A 14,299-nucleotide genomic window follows, 5' to 3' on the forward strand; every position below is an offset into this window, starting at 1 on the left:
ATTCTGCCTAAATGTTGGCAAAACCCATTGAATGAAAACACAAAATTTTCATCATTAGGTAGAAGTTGAGGAGCTGTCTGCTATATACAATTATAGACAAGTTTATTCCCCCTAGATAACAAGCATATCCTGTTAATGCTTAAAATAGTACAATTTCCTGAAGTCTTTTTGTACTGTAGTGAAAATCTGTTTCCTGCTTTATGGTATTTTGGTATATTTTCACAAATATCAGGCTTACCTCTGCTTGTAACACAGTCGGTATAGGATGTCTTAATTCATTGGTCACACTTTGAGTTGTGAAATTAACTGTAGTTTCATACATTTTATTGCACCTTATGGCATGTGTTTTTTTGTGGTTTTCTTCACAAGCATCACTTTTGCTGCATCCTCCTACATTATTTTCCTTGGGAAAAAAAGTAGAAAGTAAACTCTGCCTTGGGGTCATATTATGTACTAGAAATTAATACTGTGTTTAGAATTGTAAGTACTGATGACATCCATCTTAGCCACCCATGTAAACCTAATGATTTTTTCAACAATTTCCTAAAGTTAACAAACTCTGCAAAACATGGAACAGCATTGCCCTCCTTGGTAATTTTGATGGGGCACAAAATAATTATTTAACTCGGTACAGGTGTCCTCGTCTGAATGCCTGTGACTGATGTAGTTCGTCAGGAATCCTTATGTAAGGAATGTATGTTTGCTGAGTCTTGAAGTTAAGTTGTTTTTGTGTTTTTTGCTATATTTTGCAGATAATTGAGTTGTGTCGAAAGTAGTTATATCCTCCTTATCAGTAGGACAGTTTTTGCTCCATCCTTACCTTGAAACATTTTGCTCAGCAAAGTTGTTAAGTTTCTTGTTATTGACTAACTACTAAGTGTCTTCCACCTTGTTGTTTGACTATATAAGCTGCGATGTGATAATAAAGTTTTGAGAAGTGATATAACTACATGCTTGAGCTGCTTGTGTGGTATTCACTGCTTCCAACGCGTTGAAAACCAGGATCACGATAGAGAGGGAAACTGATCTGGCATCAGCAGAAATCGCCTTAACACCTTATATATGGGATATTGGAGGTTTAAGGAGCTAGTGCTATGAGTTTTCTTGGGTGCTGTGTCATTAGTGCACCAAATAGATCTCTACTAGAATTGGGCCATTGGCTCATTCCACTAATAGATTTGTAAACCATTTTGGATTTTAGGATATTGTATCACTGATCAAACCTAAAACTCTTTTACTAAGGGACCATTGATGGTACGTTGGACAAACAGATCTCCAAGCCCATATCTTTGTGGACCTACTAGTATTGTGTTGGTTCAGTGTAGCAAACCAGATTAGTACTGGTTCATCGGTTAATTGCACCAGAAATCTCTGAGTCCTCATGAGTATTGGACCATTGGTAAGGTGCACCAGACTTCTGGACCTCCTGCAGTTCTGAAATATTGGCTCAGTTCACCAAACATGTCTCTGTGTCTTCATTACTACTAAAGAATTTAAGCCCCAATTAGTACTGGGCCATTGGCCCAGGTACCAGCAGATCTACTAGCCTCCATTAGCTTTTGTCATAAATACTGGTTCAGTTGGCTAAATGCACCAAACATATCTCTGACCTAATTAGTACTGATAAACAGATCTCTGAGTCTCCATTAGGGCTGAGTTATTAATAATCTGCCAATAGCAGGCAAAGTTATGTACTCTGCATGGCCCAGTATTGTATTGTATAGTACTTTATAAAACAAATGTCATCTAGTTAAAGGTATCCATACGTGGACTGAAATCTATGATTGATCAAAATATAAATTGAATTACTTTTTCAATATAAGTGTCAAATGGACTTCTTGAATAAATGGGAAAGTTGACCCATAAGGTTAGTTTAACATACAGATCTGATTTATTATTTTCCTATTAGATCAAATCCTACTGCTACATATACATACACAGAGCCTACATATATACATCCCCTTTAAGCAGTTTTTCTGTTTTGTGCTTGCTATCATTATCCAGCGAGCCAGAAAAGGTCTTTAACACAGGTACCTCTTTGTATTCTGATCCTCTCTGCTGCAGGGCCCAGTCCACTAATATAATCTTGATCCCATGATAAGATTTTGTTTCTTTTTTCAGCTATCTGTTCATAAAAAATGCATGTTTAACATCCAGAGCAATAAGCATAGCTCATGTTATTTCTTTAAAACCCCCCAAAAAATGCTTGTTAAAGCTTGCATGAATGCCCTGGGAAATTTTTATACATAAACTGTAATGATGTGAGATTGAAATACTGCAGCCACAAATATCCTCAGCTTTTGCTGAAAACCCTGAACGTAAAACATTCTTTTCCATGCTAAGCAAAACCCTAACATTGTCTGGCCAGATTGCAGAATACTTTCTGCTACAGTAAGACATTGATTATTTGACATTTTTGCCATTTTCTTCTCTTTTCACAAAGAAAAATTGCAGAGTTAAGTTATTATAAAATAATAACAGCATGAAAAATCAATCGCATGCTGCTGGCTTTAGCAGAGGAAATTAATAAAAGAAGATTTCTGAGGCTTTGGTGAGATATGTACACAGTATATATATTAAAGCTTCTCCAAGACAGCGAGCCTGATAATCTTCACAGGAATGCGGAGAGAGAAGCAATGTGTGAAATAACAATTAAGGATGAGCATAATCCTGGATTCAGACAAATCCTAATGGAGAGATTTGGGCAAGATTCACGCTCCAAGCATCTAGAATTGAGCTACCGCTTGGAAGATCTGAAAATAAAGAGGATGTAGTTTCATGTGCTTAATTTTTAAGAAATTACTGTTCAGATCGAATTATTTGGTAAAAGCTTTTGTAAAGTGCTCAGTTAATGAATTTTGAGCATCAAGGTGGCATCCTGCTAGAATGAATGTAATTTGACTTGGTATTAGCCACTTGCAATCCTCTGCAGTTCAGAGAAGAGAGGGAAAAATAGTAAAAGGAGCAAGTTGTGCGTGTTGGGGAGCATACTGATAGGAAGAAACAGCAGAGAAACAAAAGGATGAGTTTGTGGACAGAAAATGTACAATGCAACATATTTTAATTGCCAGGAATGGAAGAAAAAAACTTCTAGTGGGTCTCCTCTTACTTTGGAGGGATTTCTTCTAACTTCGTTTTGTTTTTGGGACACAAATAAAACAAATCTCTGCAATGGAGCACACGCAGCAAACAAAGACTAAGAACATTTTATCATTTTATCATGATCTACTATATAAGGTCTATCGTAAAACAGTGAATCTGATATTTCCCAAACATGGTGGAGATTCCATCTGTGCCATTAAAAATATATATGGGCCTGCAAGGTTATCCATCAGAAAATGCTTGGTTAATAAAAGCTTTATAAATAAATCCCATGTAAACTAAAAATGTTGTGGATTAAAGTACACTTTTATTCAGAACTATAGTTCCGCCAAAACAATTAGTAATCAGGCAGGTTTATTATCTGTCCCTTCTGCAATAAAACCAACTTACCTGCCTGATTTTTTCTTCTTTTAAGAAAACGCTGTTAAAAAAAAGCTGTGCATGTTATAATGTGGAGGTGTCAGGACTAAATCAACGCCTGCGTCCATGCATGGGAATTATTTCATCCCAGCGAGTCAAGATGAGTCAGAACCAGGAAGAGAAGAAAAAAGATGATGGTTCTACAGAGACAGGTGAGTGTATTTTAAAAAATTGCAATCAGGCAGGTAAGAGTATTTTATTGCAGAATGGACATTGCCTGATATTTCTGCAATAAAGAACCTGTCTAGGTGCAATTTTTAGGGATAGAGTTTAGTCTTGATTTAGAAGTGGTGTAGAGGTTCAGCTTTTTCCAGGTGTTAATATCCTCTTTGGGAAAATGTTCTTAACCACCTTGCCGTTAAGCCCGACCTTCGTTCGGGCACAAAAAAATTGCAAGGATGGTTATGGATCACTTTTGGTACAGAAATCTAGACCTCAGTGTAACGCTCAGGAGGTTAACTCCTGTCCTAGTAAGATAATTTTTATTTGGCTTTCTGTGTCTTCCTATGAGATTTCCCCTTACTTGTGTTCCCTAAACGGAATCCAGAAAGCAGTATGAGTCTAGGAGACTGACCCTTCCCTATTCTGCTCAAAATAAAAAAGGAGGCTAAAGTTTCACTTTAAATACTCACATTGTTCAGCACGTAGGGGACCTCCATATCGGTACATGTCTAAGAAACATAACTAAGTCTTGTTTGCCAAGTGGATGAAGATATTCACAAGAGGAAAACCCTACACTGCTTTACCACAGTGAATTATTTATTTCATCAGTGTGTTCTCACCTGAGAGGAACATCATCTCCTTGTTATTTCTTAAGTAAAAGTAACTTATCCAGAAACAAAACATTACACGTTCCCTGTCATTGCCTTGTCTGCTATGTGTACAAATACTTGGCTGTTCCCATTTACATCAACAAGCTGTCATAATACAATGTAAGAACAAGACACAAAGAAAAGCACAGACCAAGAATGAAATGTTTGTATAGTACTCTACTTTTATATTATTGTGCTAGGGAAAATGCAGTAAAGAGTACGGTATTTTAAAGCGGAAGTCTGTTTAGGAAGCAACAAAGTGTAATGGCCAAATTTAATGTAATGTAAGTGTAATGGCCCATTTAAAAAGGGTGCTATGATGGATTGGAGTAAACAAAACAGCAAACAATGCACTGATTATCCCCGTACAAAATTGGATCTCCTTTTATATATACTGTATATATATATATATATATATTTGGTGTAAAAGTTTTTTTTGATATTTGTAAAACTAGAGAACAAATAAGCAGCAAACTTCACCTACCCCCCGTCGCCCACAGATAGGTAAAAAGATTATTGATGTAAGTGGTTAGTTATTTAAATCAGATCTAAACCAAAAAACAAAACAATGTATCTTGTCAAAAAACGAATTTCCTGGCTCCTGGTAGCTTTTTGATTCTGCTCTAAACTATATGGTGCAAGCGCTGTGTTGCTAATAGCTTGTCTCAGTGTGTTGCGTTGCTGCCTACAGAGCCATTCACCAAGTATAATGTAACTCCTGTGCATGCGCAAGAGTTATATCATGCAATGAACAGAATCACTGGCTCCATGGAAGTCCGCCATGGAGCAGGCGTTATAGATGGCTGTGCCCACTCTGGGCTATAATTGGCAATTATACTGTGCATACTTGCTGAATATGGCAGAAGCTCACCACCTACCAACAAGTTTAGCTCCACTTTAAGAGGCAAACATTGTTTATCACTCAAGAAACCTCTAGCAATCTCTGAAGAAACTACAGTTGAGAAAAGCTGCTTTATGTTTTTAGTTTTTCTCATCTAATACAACTGCTTTAGTCTGAACTATGACCACTTTTTCTAGGCCTAAAATTATTCCCCTAAATGGTACCTTATAACCTTGTAAGGAATCTCTGGACACCAAAATATGAATCAGGCATCATTTTCGTCTGTGCAGTATAATTCAGCCTAGCAGGAGATGAGCAGAAACTAATGGAGTCTTTCATTTCAGCTCTCTATTTTCTTTTTCATTTCAGCATGTAATTCAGCCGCAGAGCTTTGATGCTGTTTAGATTGTGGTCTGCTGCAGGTGATGGGAATTTGATCTACAGAATTTTAAAAGGTTATAATGTTTATCACAACCCAAAATGTAAAATGTTTTACATATGGACCCTGAATAAAGGTTAGGAGCACTTTATAAAACAAATTTCAAAACAATATTATCAAGGCAACATTACAATTATTTATAACTCCTTATTATCTGCACAAGCCTCAAAGTCGCACACTTCTGTGGTTAATTAGGACAAAGACCTACAGAATACTTTAGATCTGAAAACATGGTGCTCAATTTGGCATTTCACTGGCAGGTGCTCAACTAGCAGTTCTGCAGTGGAAGTAAACTATAAACTTCCCATGAAGTCAACTCCCAAGGACCCTTAAGTAGCCCTCCTAATAAAATATAATCTGGAGCTGATAAAAAGTGTAACTGTATATGCATAGGATAATACAACTAAAGCACAAATCTCACATAACAAGTTGAATGTCAATACTAACAAATAGAGTAAAGCTGCTAAAAATGGGTATTATTAATAGCATATAAGGAGACTAAGCTAGAATCAAATAGAGATGTTAAGCATAAGGCACTAACCAAAAGTTAATAAAGCAAAAAGTACCTCAGTCATTATAATAGCTTATCTTTATATTAGAGTGCCATGCCTGCTAAGGCCCCTGATCTTTAAAGGATATCTTCGATCCCTTGGACTGCCCCACTGAGGTACTGCCCTGTTTGTGATGTTAAACCACTGCTACCAAATAGCAAGTCAGCTTTTGATTTTGTGTGTTTTTTATTTGTACATCTTGAGCTCATACGTACCCTCTATCATGGCATTCAGCAAATCTAATATCCCTCCCACACTAACTACCTATCCCCTGAAGAAGCAAAACATCTGCGAAACGTGTGGCAAAACTTCTTTTGCTTATTCATTTTATACATAGAAAACACTAATAAGAACAACTTTGTATGATATGAACCACTGATATGTAAGGGATATACCTTCTTAATATCTTTTACATTTTATTTATTCTGATATCAATTAAGTTGTTCATGTTTTTTTTTAAATTTAGAAGCTTGACATAATCAGTTGCTGCCATATCCCTCATGTTTACCCACTCTCAAGAGTTGGCATATGACTTTAAGTGATGTGGCAACTACATATATATATGTCTACTACATATATATATATATATATACCGTGCATTAAATGGTTCCCTAGAAGTTTGCCACTCCTTTTATGAGACTTTTTTAGAAGATTCTGGAATGATTTTCACCTAACTTTTTGAACTAACAGTCTTTAAAAAACACCTGAGCATCATTGTCATGAATCAGTAGTTCCAGACATCAGGTGGAAGGAGTCAGAACTAGGATAGAGTTGTGTGAGAATAGGTGATGCATTTTGCTAGGGTTGGATGGATAAAAAGCTGCCGCCTAGCATAATCTATCAAAGAATAAACCTAAATGAATAATGGCTGAAGCAAAGGTCACAGATGTGTGCTTGTAGTTTTGTTTAATAGTTCTGGCAAGCTATGAAAACTCATTCTACTATAGAAGCACCTTGAATACAGAAGTTTCAGCACTTTGCAAAGCTGTTGTAGTTTTGCCACTTTGATTGATGGGTCTCAGATGATGAGCTGCTGGCTGCAGCGGCATGATAAAAGAAAATCTCCCAGTGATTGATGGACAAGTGGCATAGGATGTGGATTCACAGAAATTTAGCACGCCAAACCTGGGCCTCAGATTAAATATAGCAAATGCACATTAGCACTTTTTAGTTTTTTTTCAGGAAGAATAAAAACTGGAAAAAATAGACATTTATGTTGTCTAAGTTGTTGATGTTGTTTAGGGAACTAATAGGTTTCCAATGGTCAATTAGTGGAACTATGGAGAAAAGTAAAGACGACATGCATGCTGCTGTTTATTATAGCAGTTTATGAGTCTCCATTCAACATAATTTTATCATATGTTGATACTGCCAATACACTCATTGACAAGCCACTTTCTGTAAAACATAATGTCAACGCAATAATACTAAATACAATTTTCTCTATCATGGTTTTAAGAAACCTTTTCCTTTTCTCCTGGTGGCTTTTTGGTGTTTGCGCTAAACTACACAGCACATGTGCCATGCAGAATGTAGAGTTCATCTTTTGGTTCAAATGACAAGGACAGTGTAACTGCTATGTGTACATCAGTGACTATCCAGTGGCCAAATTTGATCATCATGCACGTGTAAGAGTTGGCAATGAAGATGACAGCTAAGGGAGATGCATTATTGACAGGTTCCTGGACCTGTCATTCCTGCAGGACACTTACAAAAAGGTTTGTGCCATAATTGGCAAATATGCCAGCAAATGATTCCACACCAACAAAAAATTAGTTTTGCTATAAACAGAAAATGCAGAAAACTTTCAAGTGGGGGCAAACTGGGCAATTGCCCAGGAACCCCACTATATTCAGGGCCTGAATTGACAAATTATCATGAGTGCAGGGAGCTGTGCATTTGACACCCCCCCCCCCCCCGACTTCATACTTGCCCAGGGCCCCATATAGTCTAAAACTAAGGAATGAAGGACAAAATAAAATAAACCTAACTATCCCCACACAATCCAAACCTAGAACAGCCGTTTTGTCTTGGGATTCATTTTGAAACTGTTTAGATATAAACACATTCAGGTAAAAATAAGTATCTGGGTTTACATCTGGAATAGTTTATATAGTATATATGGTAAATTATTTTCAGTTAGCTGGCTCATAAACTTTAATTGTAAGAATGTTCAGTAAAGCACAACTATTGTGTATTACAGTAAAGTAATAAGCAGTGTATGTCACACACGGAGAGACAGCACCACTAGGGGGGGTGAGGCTTATATGGAGGTGGTGTGAGAAGGGCCAAGGCTCAGAGTCTAAGCCCTAACCAGGTTTTCTCTAGAGCCTCTGATGGTGAGGATGTTGCGCCGCTGGTTAATGCCAGGTTGCAGTCCTTGGGCACACCAAGATGGGCAAAACACAGTACCAAATCACAAAGCAGAAGGATAAATATTTGAGGAAGGCCAGGTTCGAGGCAGGCAGCAAGCAAAAGATGTCAGGTCACCCTCCAGGGGTCAGTTGCCGGGAATCCAGGAGACAGACAGCAGTGACTCAGGGGCCACTGTGGGCACAGGGAACACAGGAGACACTGGAAGCAACAGGAGGAACAGGTTACTCAGGGATATCCACAGACAGGAACTCTGGAACAGCACAGGGAAGTTGGCTGGGAACCAACAGACTGTACAACAAGAGGTTAACGCAGGAGCTGGACAGAGGAAACACTGAATTAATCACCAGGTGTACAGGAACTAGCTCAACAGAACTAGGGGCTCGACACAATGGAGACACGTTGCAGGAACACAAGTACAGCTTGTGAGCTAGCTAAATAGCCAGGGCTGGTCAAGAGGCTATTTTCTGATTGGCCAGTGGATTGGACGTAATTGATAAAGTTTGGAAACAGAGGCACGCCCAGTGTCAGAACTGCCCACATGCGCAGCATAGAGGCGTCTGCGGTTTAGAGGGGAAGAAGTAAGTGTGACAGTGCACATGTACATAATAATCAAATATGGCCACCTTGTCTCCTATTTACCTAAATATTGGTTGGCTATGTTTTGTAGTGCACTAAAAAAATAAACTGCATGTAATTTTCTAGAAGTAAGGATGAGCTAAATGAGAACACCTTACCAAACAAGTAAAGTACAGCTATAATCAAAGTTTTTTTTGCCATTTACAATCCATAGAGAATGCTGACTAAGATCAGACACAGATGAAGGAGTTTCTGGTTCAGTAAATGGACAACAGTAATGTTAACTGTATTGACCTTTTCAGAAGAGGGCGATTCATGCGTTGGTAAGATTTCTGACATTTCACGCAGAAAACTATTTTATTGTAGCGGCTATGTCCCATTCTATACAATCAATACTGCCTTACATCACATATTATAAAAGATAGCTCAGCAGTGAAGAACTATGTTAGCCTGGAGAAAAAAGAAAAAAGAAAAGAGGGATTCAAGGGGTATGAGCTGTAAGAACTGTATTTATATAAGCAGCTTATTGTATCTCTAATTTACCTGAAGGTTACTTAAAAAGGGTAACATTTTATGACTTTTCCTTCATAAAATGCTAGTTACCTGGTTCTAACGCTGTTTCTACACCTTGTAAGTCATTGACCTGAAACAAAAATGCAAATCAGGAGTTTTCTAAATCACGTCCTTGTAAAGTTAAGAATAAAAAAAAAAAAAAAAAAAAGAGAATGCGTTTTTTTTTTAAATGTCAAAAAATAAAAATGATATGCTTTTCCTATCCAACAGACACAACGCTAACAACCACCTTACCTCTACAGCCTACCATAGAATATACCTAAGGATCTTGGTTTGGACCATCTTCAGATTTCTCCTGTGAATCCCAATAGCCCATTACTGTCTGCAGTATTTACAATAAGTATCCAGCCCTGGTTTCCATACCCATAGTCTATTATTTCTGTGAATTTTAATATTCTACCACCGTCCCAAATAATTTTAATAAGTGTCAAGCCTTGGAATCTACACAACTAATTTTTTACCCTGGTCTCAATTTACCCCTGAAGAAGCCGTTTGGCGAAACACATCGTTAGATGAGACATTATTGATTTTTTTGTATAGAGGTAAGTTCCTTTACCCATAACTTATTAATGGGTCTTGGACCACTATGCTGTTTCCTTGTACCATAAACCATACTTTATTATTGTTATTTTAATTTGTTGAGATTTCAACAATAAATATCTTTTCTAATTGCCAAAAAAAACTGTTCTCTCTCTTTTTTTCCTATTCTTAACTTTATAATTATACATTAGGGGTTGGCTACCATCAATTTTATTACAAAGGGAGAAATACCTACCTTCCAAATCTAAATACCATACTTGGTCTAAATCAATATACAATTATAGAAGACACACTAGTACAGTTTTTTAAGTAGGTGGGCAATGGCAGCCTCTTTAGTTCTCCCAGCATTGGTTTAAATTCAGTTTTGTTTTGTTTTTTTTTGCATAAGCTACATTTTATACTTGTTGGAGTTTACTAACCATAAATGCAGCTGAAATGAGACTAGATATGTGTCTGTTTGGGGAAATATTAGTGTCTTACCATTAGGCGATGTTCAGACAGGTGGTACAGTTGAGATTACTGCTTCCTCATTTTGATCGTCCCCCTTTACATGTAGGGTATTACCCACACCTGTCCATAGGGAATGACAAGAGATGGCAGTGGGTGGTTCATTACCACCTGCTGCCCTCTGCTGCATAAGGTGCAATCATTGGTTCTTTGGGAACCAGCACAGGGGTCCAACCAGACTAGTAGCTGCACAATAAGCATTGTTCCTGATGTAAGTCTGAATGTATACCTCCACAGGTATAGTACAGTGATTGTGTGTTGTAACCTTACATCAGGAAATGTATCACTGGCAGAATGACCAGGTAAAAAGAAAAGAATGTGAACCTGTAAAAAAAGCTCATGTAGCCGACACATCTAAAAGATTGCTTTGGAGAAAAAACTATTTAGTGAACACAACATTTCTAGAAGGATCCTTGTGGATAAAATAAAGAATTGTAGCCAGCAAGACTAAGGAGCAGTAAGCTGCAACACAACCCTTTATGTTTATCTTTTACACAGAGGCTCAGTGAGAAGAAAAAAGTGAGATACTATTCAGGGATAACAGTAAACAGTAAGAATAAGAAGAATGCCAAAATTAACACCAGAATCCATATCCTGAAATAAATCAAGAGCATGGCAAATGGCCCAATAGCAATGGATCATGTGTTAAAAAAAAAGAATTGCCATAGAAACCAATAAGAGCTCATTCTCACCCACATGCGTAGATTCACAGCTACAGTGTACACTTGAGAAACTTTGATAAATGACTTTACACCTTCTATCACAGTTTGCGGATATTTATTTTGGGACAAATTATTTTTGTATTTCATCCCTTCCCGAGCTGCTGTCTGTAATGCATCTTAGTTCTTCCATAGTTTATATGGTCACATCATGAAAAGACAAATGGAGATATATATTAGTAACAGAAGGCTGTGTACAATGCCAGATTTTAAAATGTGGTGATAAATATATTGTGACCTGACAGTCCCAATTTCTAAACACTGGCTGTCAGTGAGAGAATAAAATATACAATAATATTTCAATAGTATTTAATATTGAAGGCAAACAGAAATATGAAGGCTGGCAATGTGGACCACCCATTCTACAAAGGATAGCTGCCATGTCCCATGATGCAAGGGCTCTGGAGGGGGTCTTTGGCCTTATTTCTGGTGTATTTGATGTGGCCATACCTGTGACCTCTTCAAGTGCCTTATTTATCAAGTTAGACTTGACTTTACAAAATGTTTATTAGACTTGACTTTACCCAAAACTTTCTGTCTGATTTATTAAGCACTTGTATTGCGATTGCTGGGTCATGGACGTCATGGACATTAAAGACCACCTCTAAAGCCAGACTCATCTGGATCTTGGTGAACAACAAGCTCACTGCTATCTATCTTTGGTCTTTACATTTTGTATTTTTTTGCATCTGTGACTTGTAGTATCAAAAGCAGATATAATTATCATTTGGATTAGGTGGCCATTGGTAGTTCCTAATATATCTCTCTGTGTAGGTTTGTTTTAAGGTATAACAGCCATGAAGTTTCATTAAGACAAGTTGCACAGGCAAAGTGAAAAATGAAAATACAGGGGAAGTTTCAAAATGAAAATACTTATCCTTCGCTCAGCCAATGAAACTCCTTTTTTTCTCTCTTGCAGTATTGGATAAATGAATATACATCAACCTTGGGAATAGGAGTATTTCATTCAGGGATCGAAATCTATGGCAGGGGTAAGTTTTTGTCTTCATCTATGTAAAACATTTTTTTATTCATATTTGTATTTTGTATTAGAAGATGTAAAGAAATAAGCACATATATTTGCAGTTGGTGGATCAGAGGTAAACTAAATTTTATAGTTTTGATGTTAAGGCGTTGGAAGTTATCTTATTTTATGTCAGTGATGCTCTTCCATTCATTTTAACACTCAAAGATGAAAAAATAATTTAAACATTTTGCACCTGCCTAAAAATACTGGGTTGTATGAAAAATGAAGATAGATAGATAGATAGATAGATAGATAGATAGATAGATAATGGATAGATATTCTGGAGCTGACATGCAGGGTTTATTACCGTCATCATTTGAGCTGCCATCTGGAAAATATGCTCCTGTCAGGCATATCCCAGCAAAAATTAATTTTAAGTTTCCTTGCAGAAATAGGTTATACCCCATTGCCTGCAGCGGGGCAAGTCTTTATGCTTCATCATAGCCTGTTTGATTTAATACTTATATTTGTCCCCAGTAAACAAAGAGTTTTATTCTGCTTGTGATCACTACAATGCTGATATATAGTTACAGCTGAACTTCAGATGTGCCTTTAGTCTTGTACACTTGTACAGACTCTTCTCCTGCTCTGAAAATGCTTACAGTTGTTTAATTTTAGTGTACATTGGGAGTGTTAATAAGTATCTGCAGCAAGTTAGACGGAGCCTGCTTCATTTGCTGGCTGGAGGACACCCAGTATCATCATCATGGCTGCCTTTGTTCTGTCCTTTTTCATTTATCACGGGTGTCTGTTACCTTGGATGGTCCAATGCAAATGAAGCCTGCCTGAGGACACCTATTTTTTAGACTAACACCCACCCAAAAAGGCATTTTGGTATTTGCAGAAATCCTCCCAAGAACAAGCTCACATCTTGCATCAGATTTAAGGCTCTTGAGATGACTACAGGAAGTTATGTACAGCACCTGGCTGACACATCCCACCAGCTAGGACCTGTCTGCATTGCATAGTGGAGTACATGGGCACAATAATGACATCACTGGATCTACAATAAGGTACACAAAAAGTAAGGTTTAAATTAAAAATTCATTGGCATGTTTTTGGGCTAGGGAAGGCAAAAAAGGAGATAAAACTTCAGCTTTAAAGATTGAAATTCACACACTATCAATAGAACGACTAGGTATTTATTGAAGATACAGTTGCAAAAAATTCTATTTACCTATTTACACTGAACCAATCATACTTCATAGAATAATGAAAAGTATCTCCCTTCTTTGAGCCTGCAGCCTAATGGCCACACAGGTACAACAGATAAACTATTTAGCCAGATTAGGCAGTTATCCATCCAGTATGCTTTTGGACTCCAGTAAGACTGAAACAGAGCATATCCAAAAGATTGTTGTGCACATTTATTGCAAAATGAGCCCTGTTGGGAAAAATCATTTAGGACAAAAGTACCGTCAGTCAGCAGCTCAATGGGAAGTCACCAAGCCTTCTGAAGTATTGCATCAGTTTCCTTACCCATTTATTAAGGAGTATGGAATTTTAATAATTTAAGAAACTTTCCCACAGACCAATGGAGGGCACTTTGTGGGGCGACACTACTATTTGTACAGTTTAGCTGCTAAATTGCACCCAATAATTATCTAATGGGAATGACTATAGTAGTACTAGATAGTTCAATCACATAAGGTTTGGCTCTGCTTAAAGCAGGACTAAACCCAAAATAAAAAAAAAACTTTTATCTTTAATCCTGCAGATTAGTCTATCTGTCAGGAGGTTTATTCCATCGAGTCCTGCGTTGTCCCGGTATCTGCCTTCGGCCCTGGGCTTCTTTTTTGACATCTTCTTCTCTCTT

At 37.4% G+C, this 14,299-nt stretch overlaps 1 protein-coding gene across 1 annotated transcript in view; it reads left to right on the forward strand.

The window, feature by feature from the left end:
• Nucleotides 1-14,299, forward strand: part of LOC140342149 (deubiquitinase DESI2-like) — a 64,203-nt gene that overhangs the window by 32,383 nt on the left and 17,521 nt on the right. The window contains exon 2 of the mRNA XM_072428226.1: nucleotides 12,376-12,448. Coding sequence (XP_072284327.1) covers nucleotides 12,376-12,448 — 73 coding nt within the window. The remainder of the gene's footprint in view (nucleotides 1-12,375; nucleotides 12,449-14,299) is intronic.

The sequence above is a fragment of the Pyxicephalus adspersus genome, chromosome 12, assembly GCF_032062135.1.
Source record: "Pyxicephalus adspersus chromosome 12, UCB_Pads_2.0, whole genome shotgun sequence".
Lineage (NCBI taxonomy): Eukaryota > Metazoa > Chordata > Amphibia > Anura > Pyxicephalidae > Pyxicephalus > Pyxicephalus adspersus.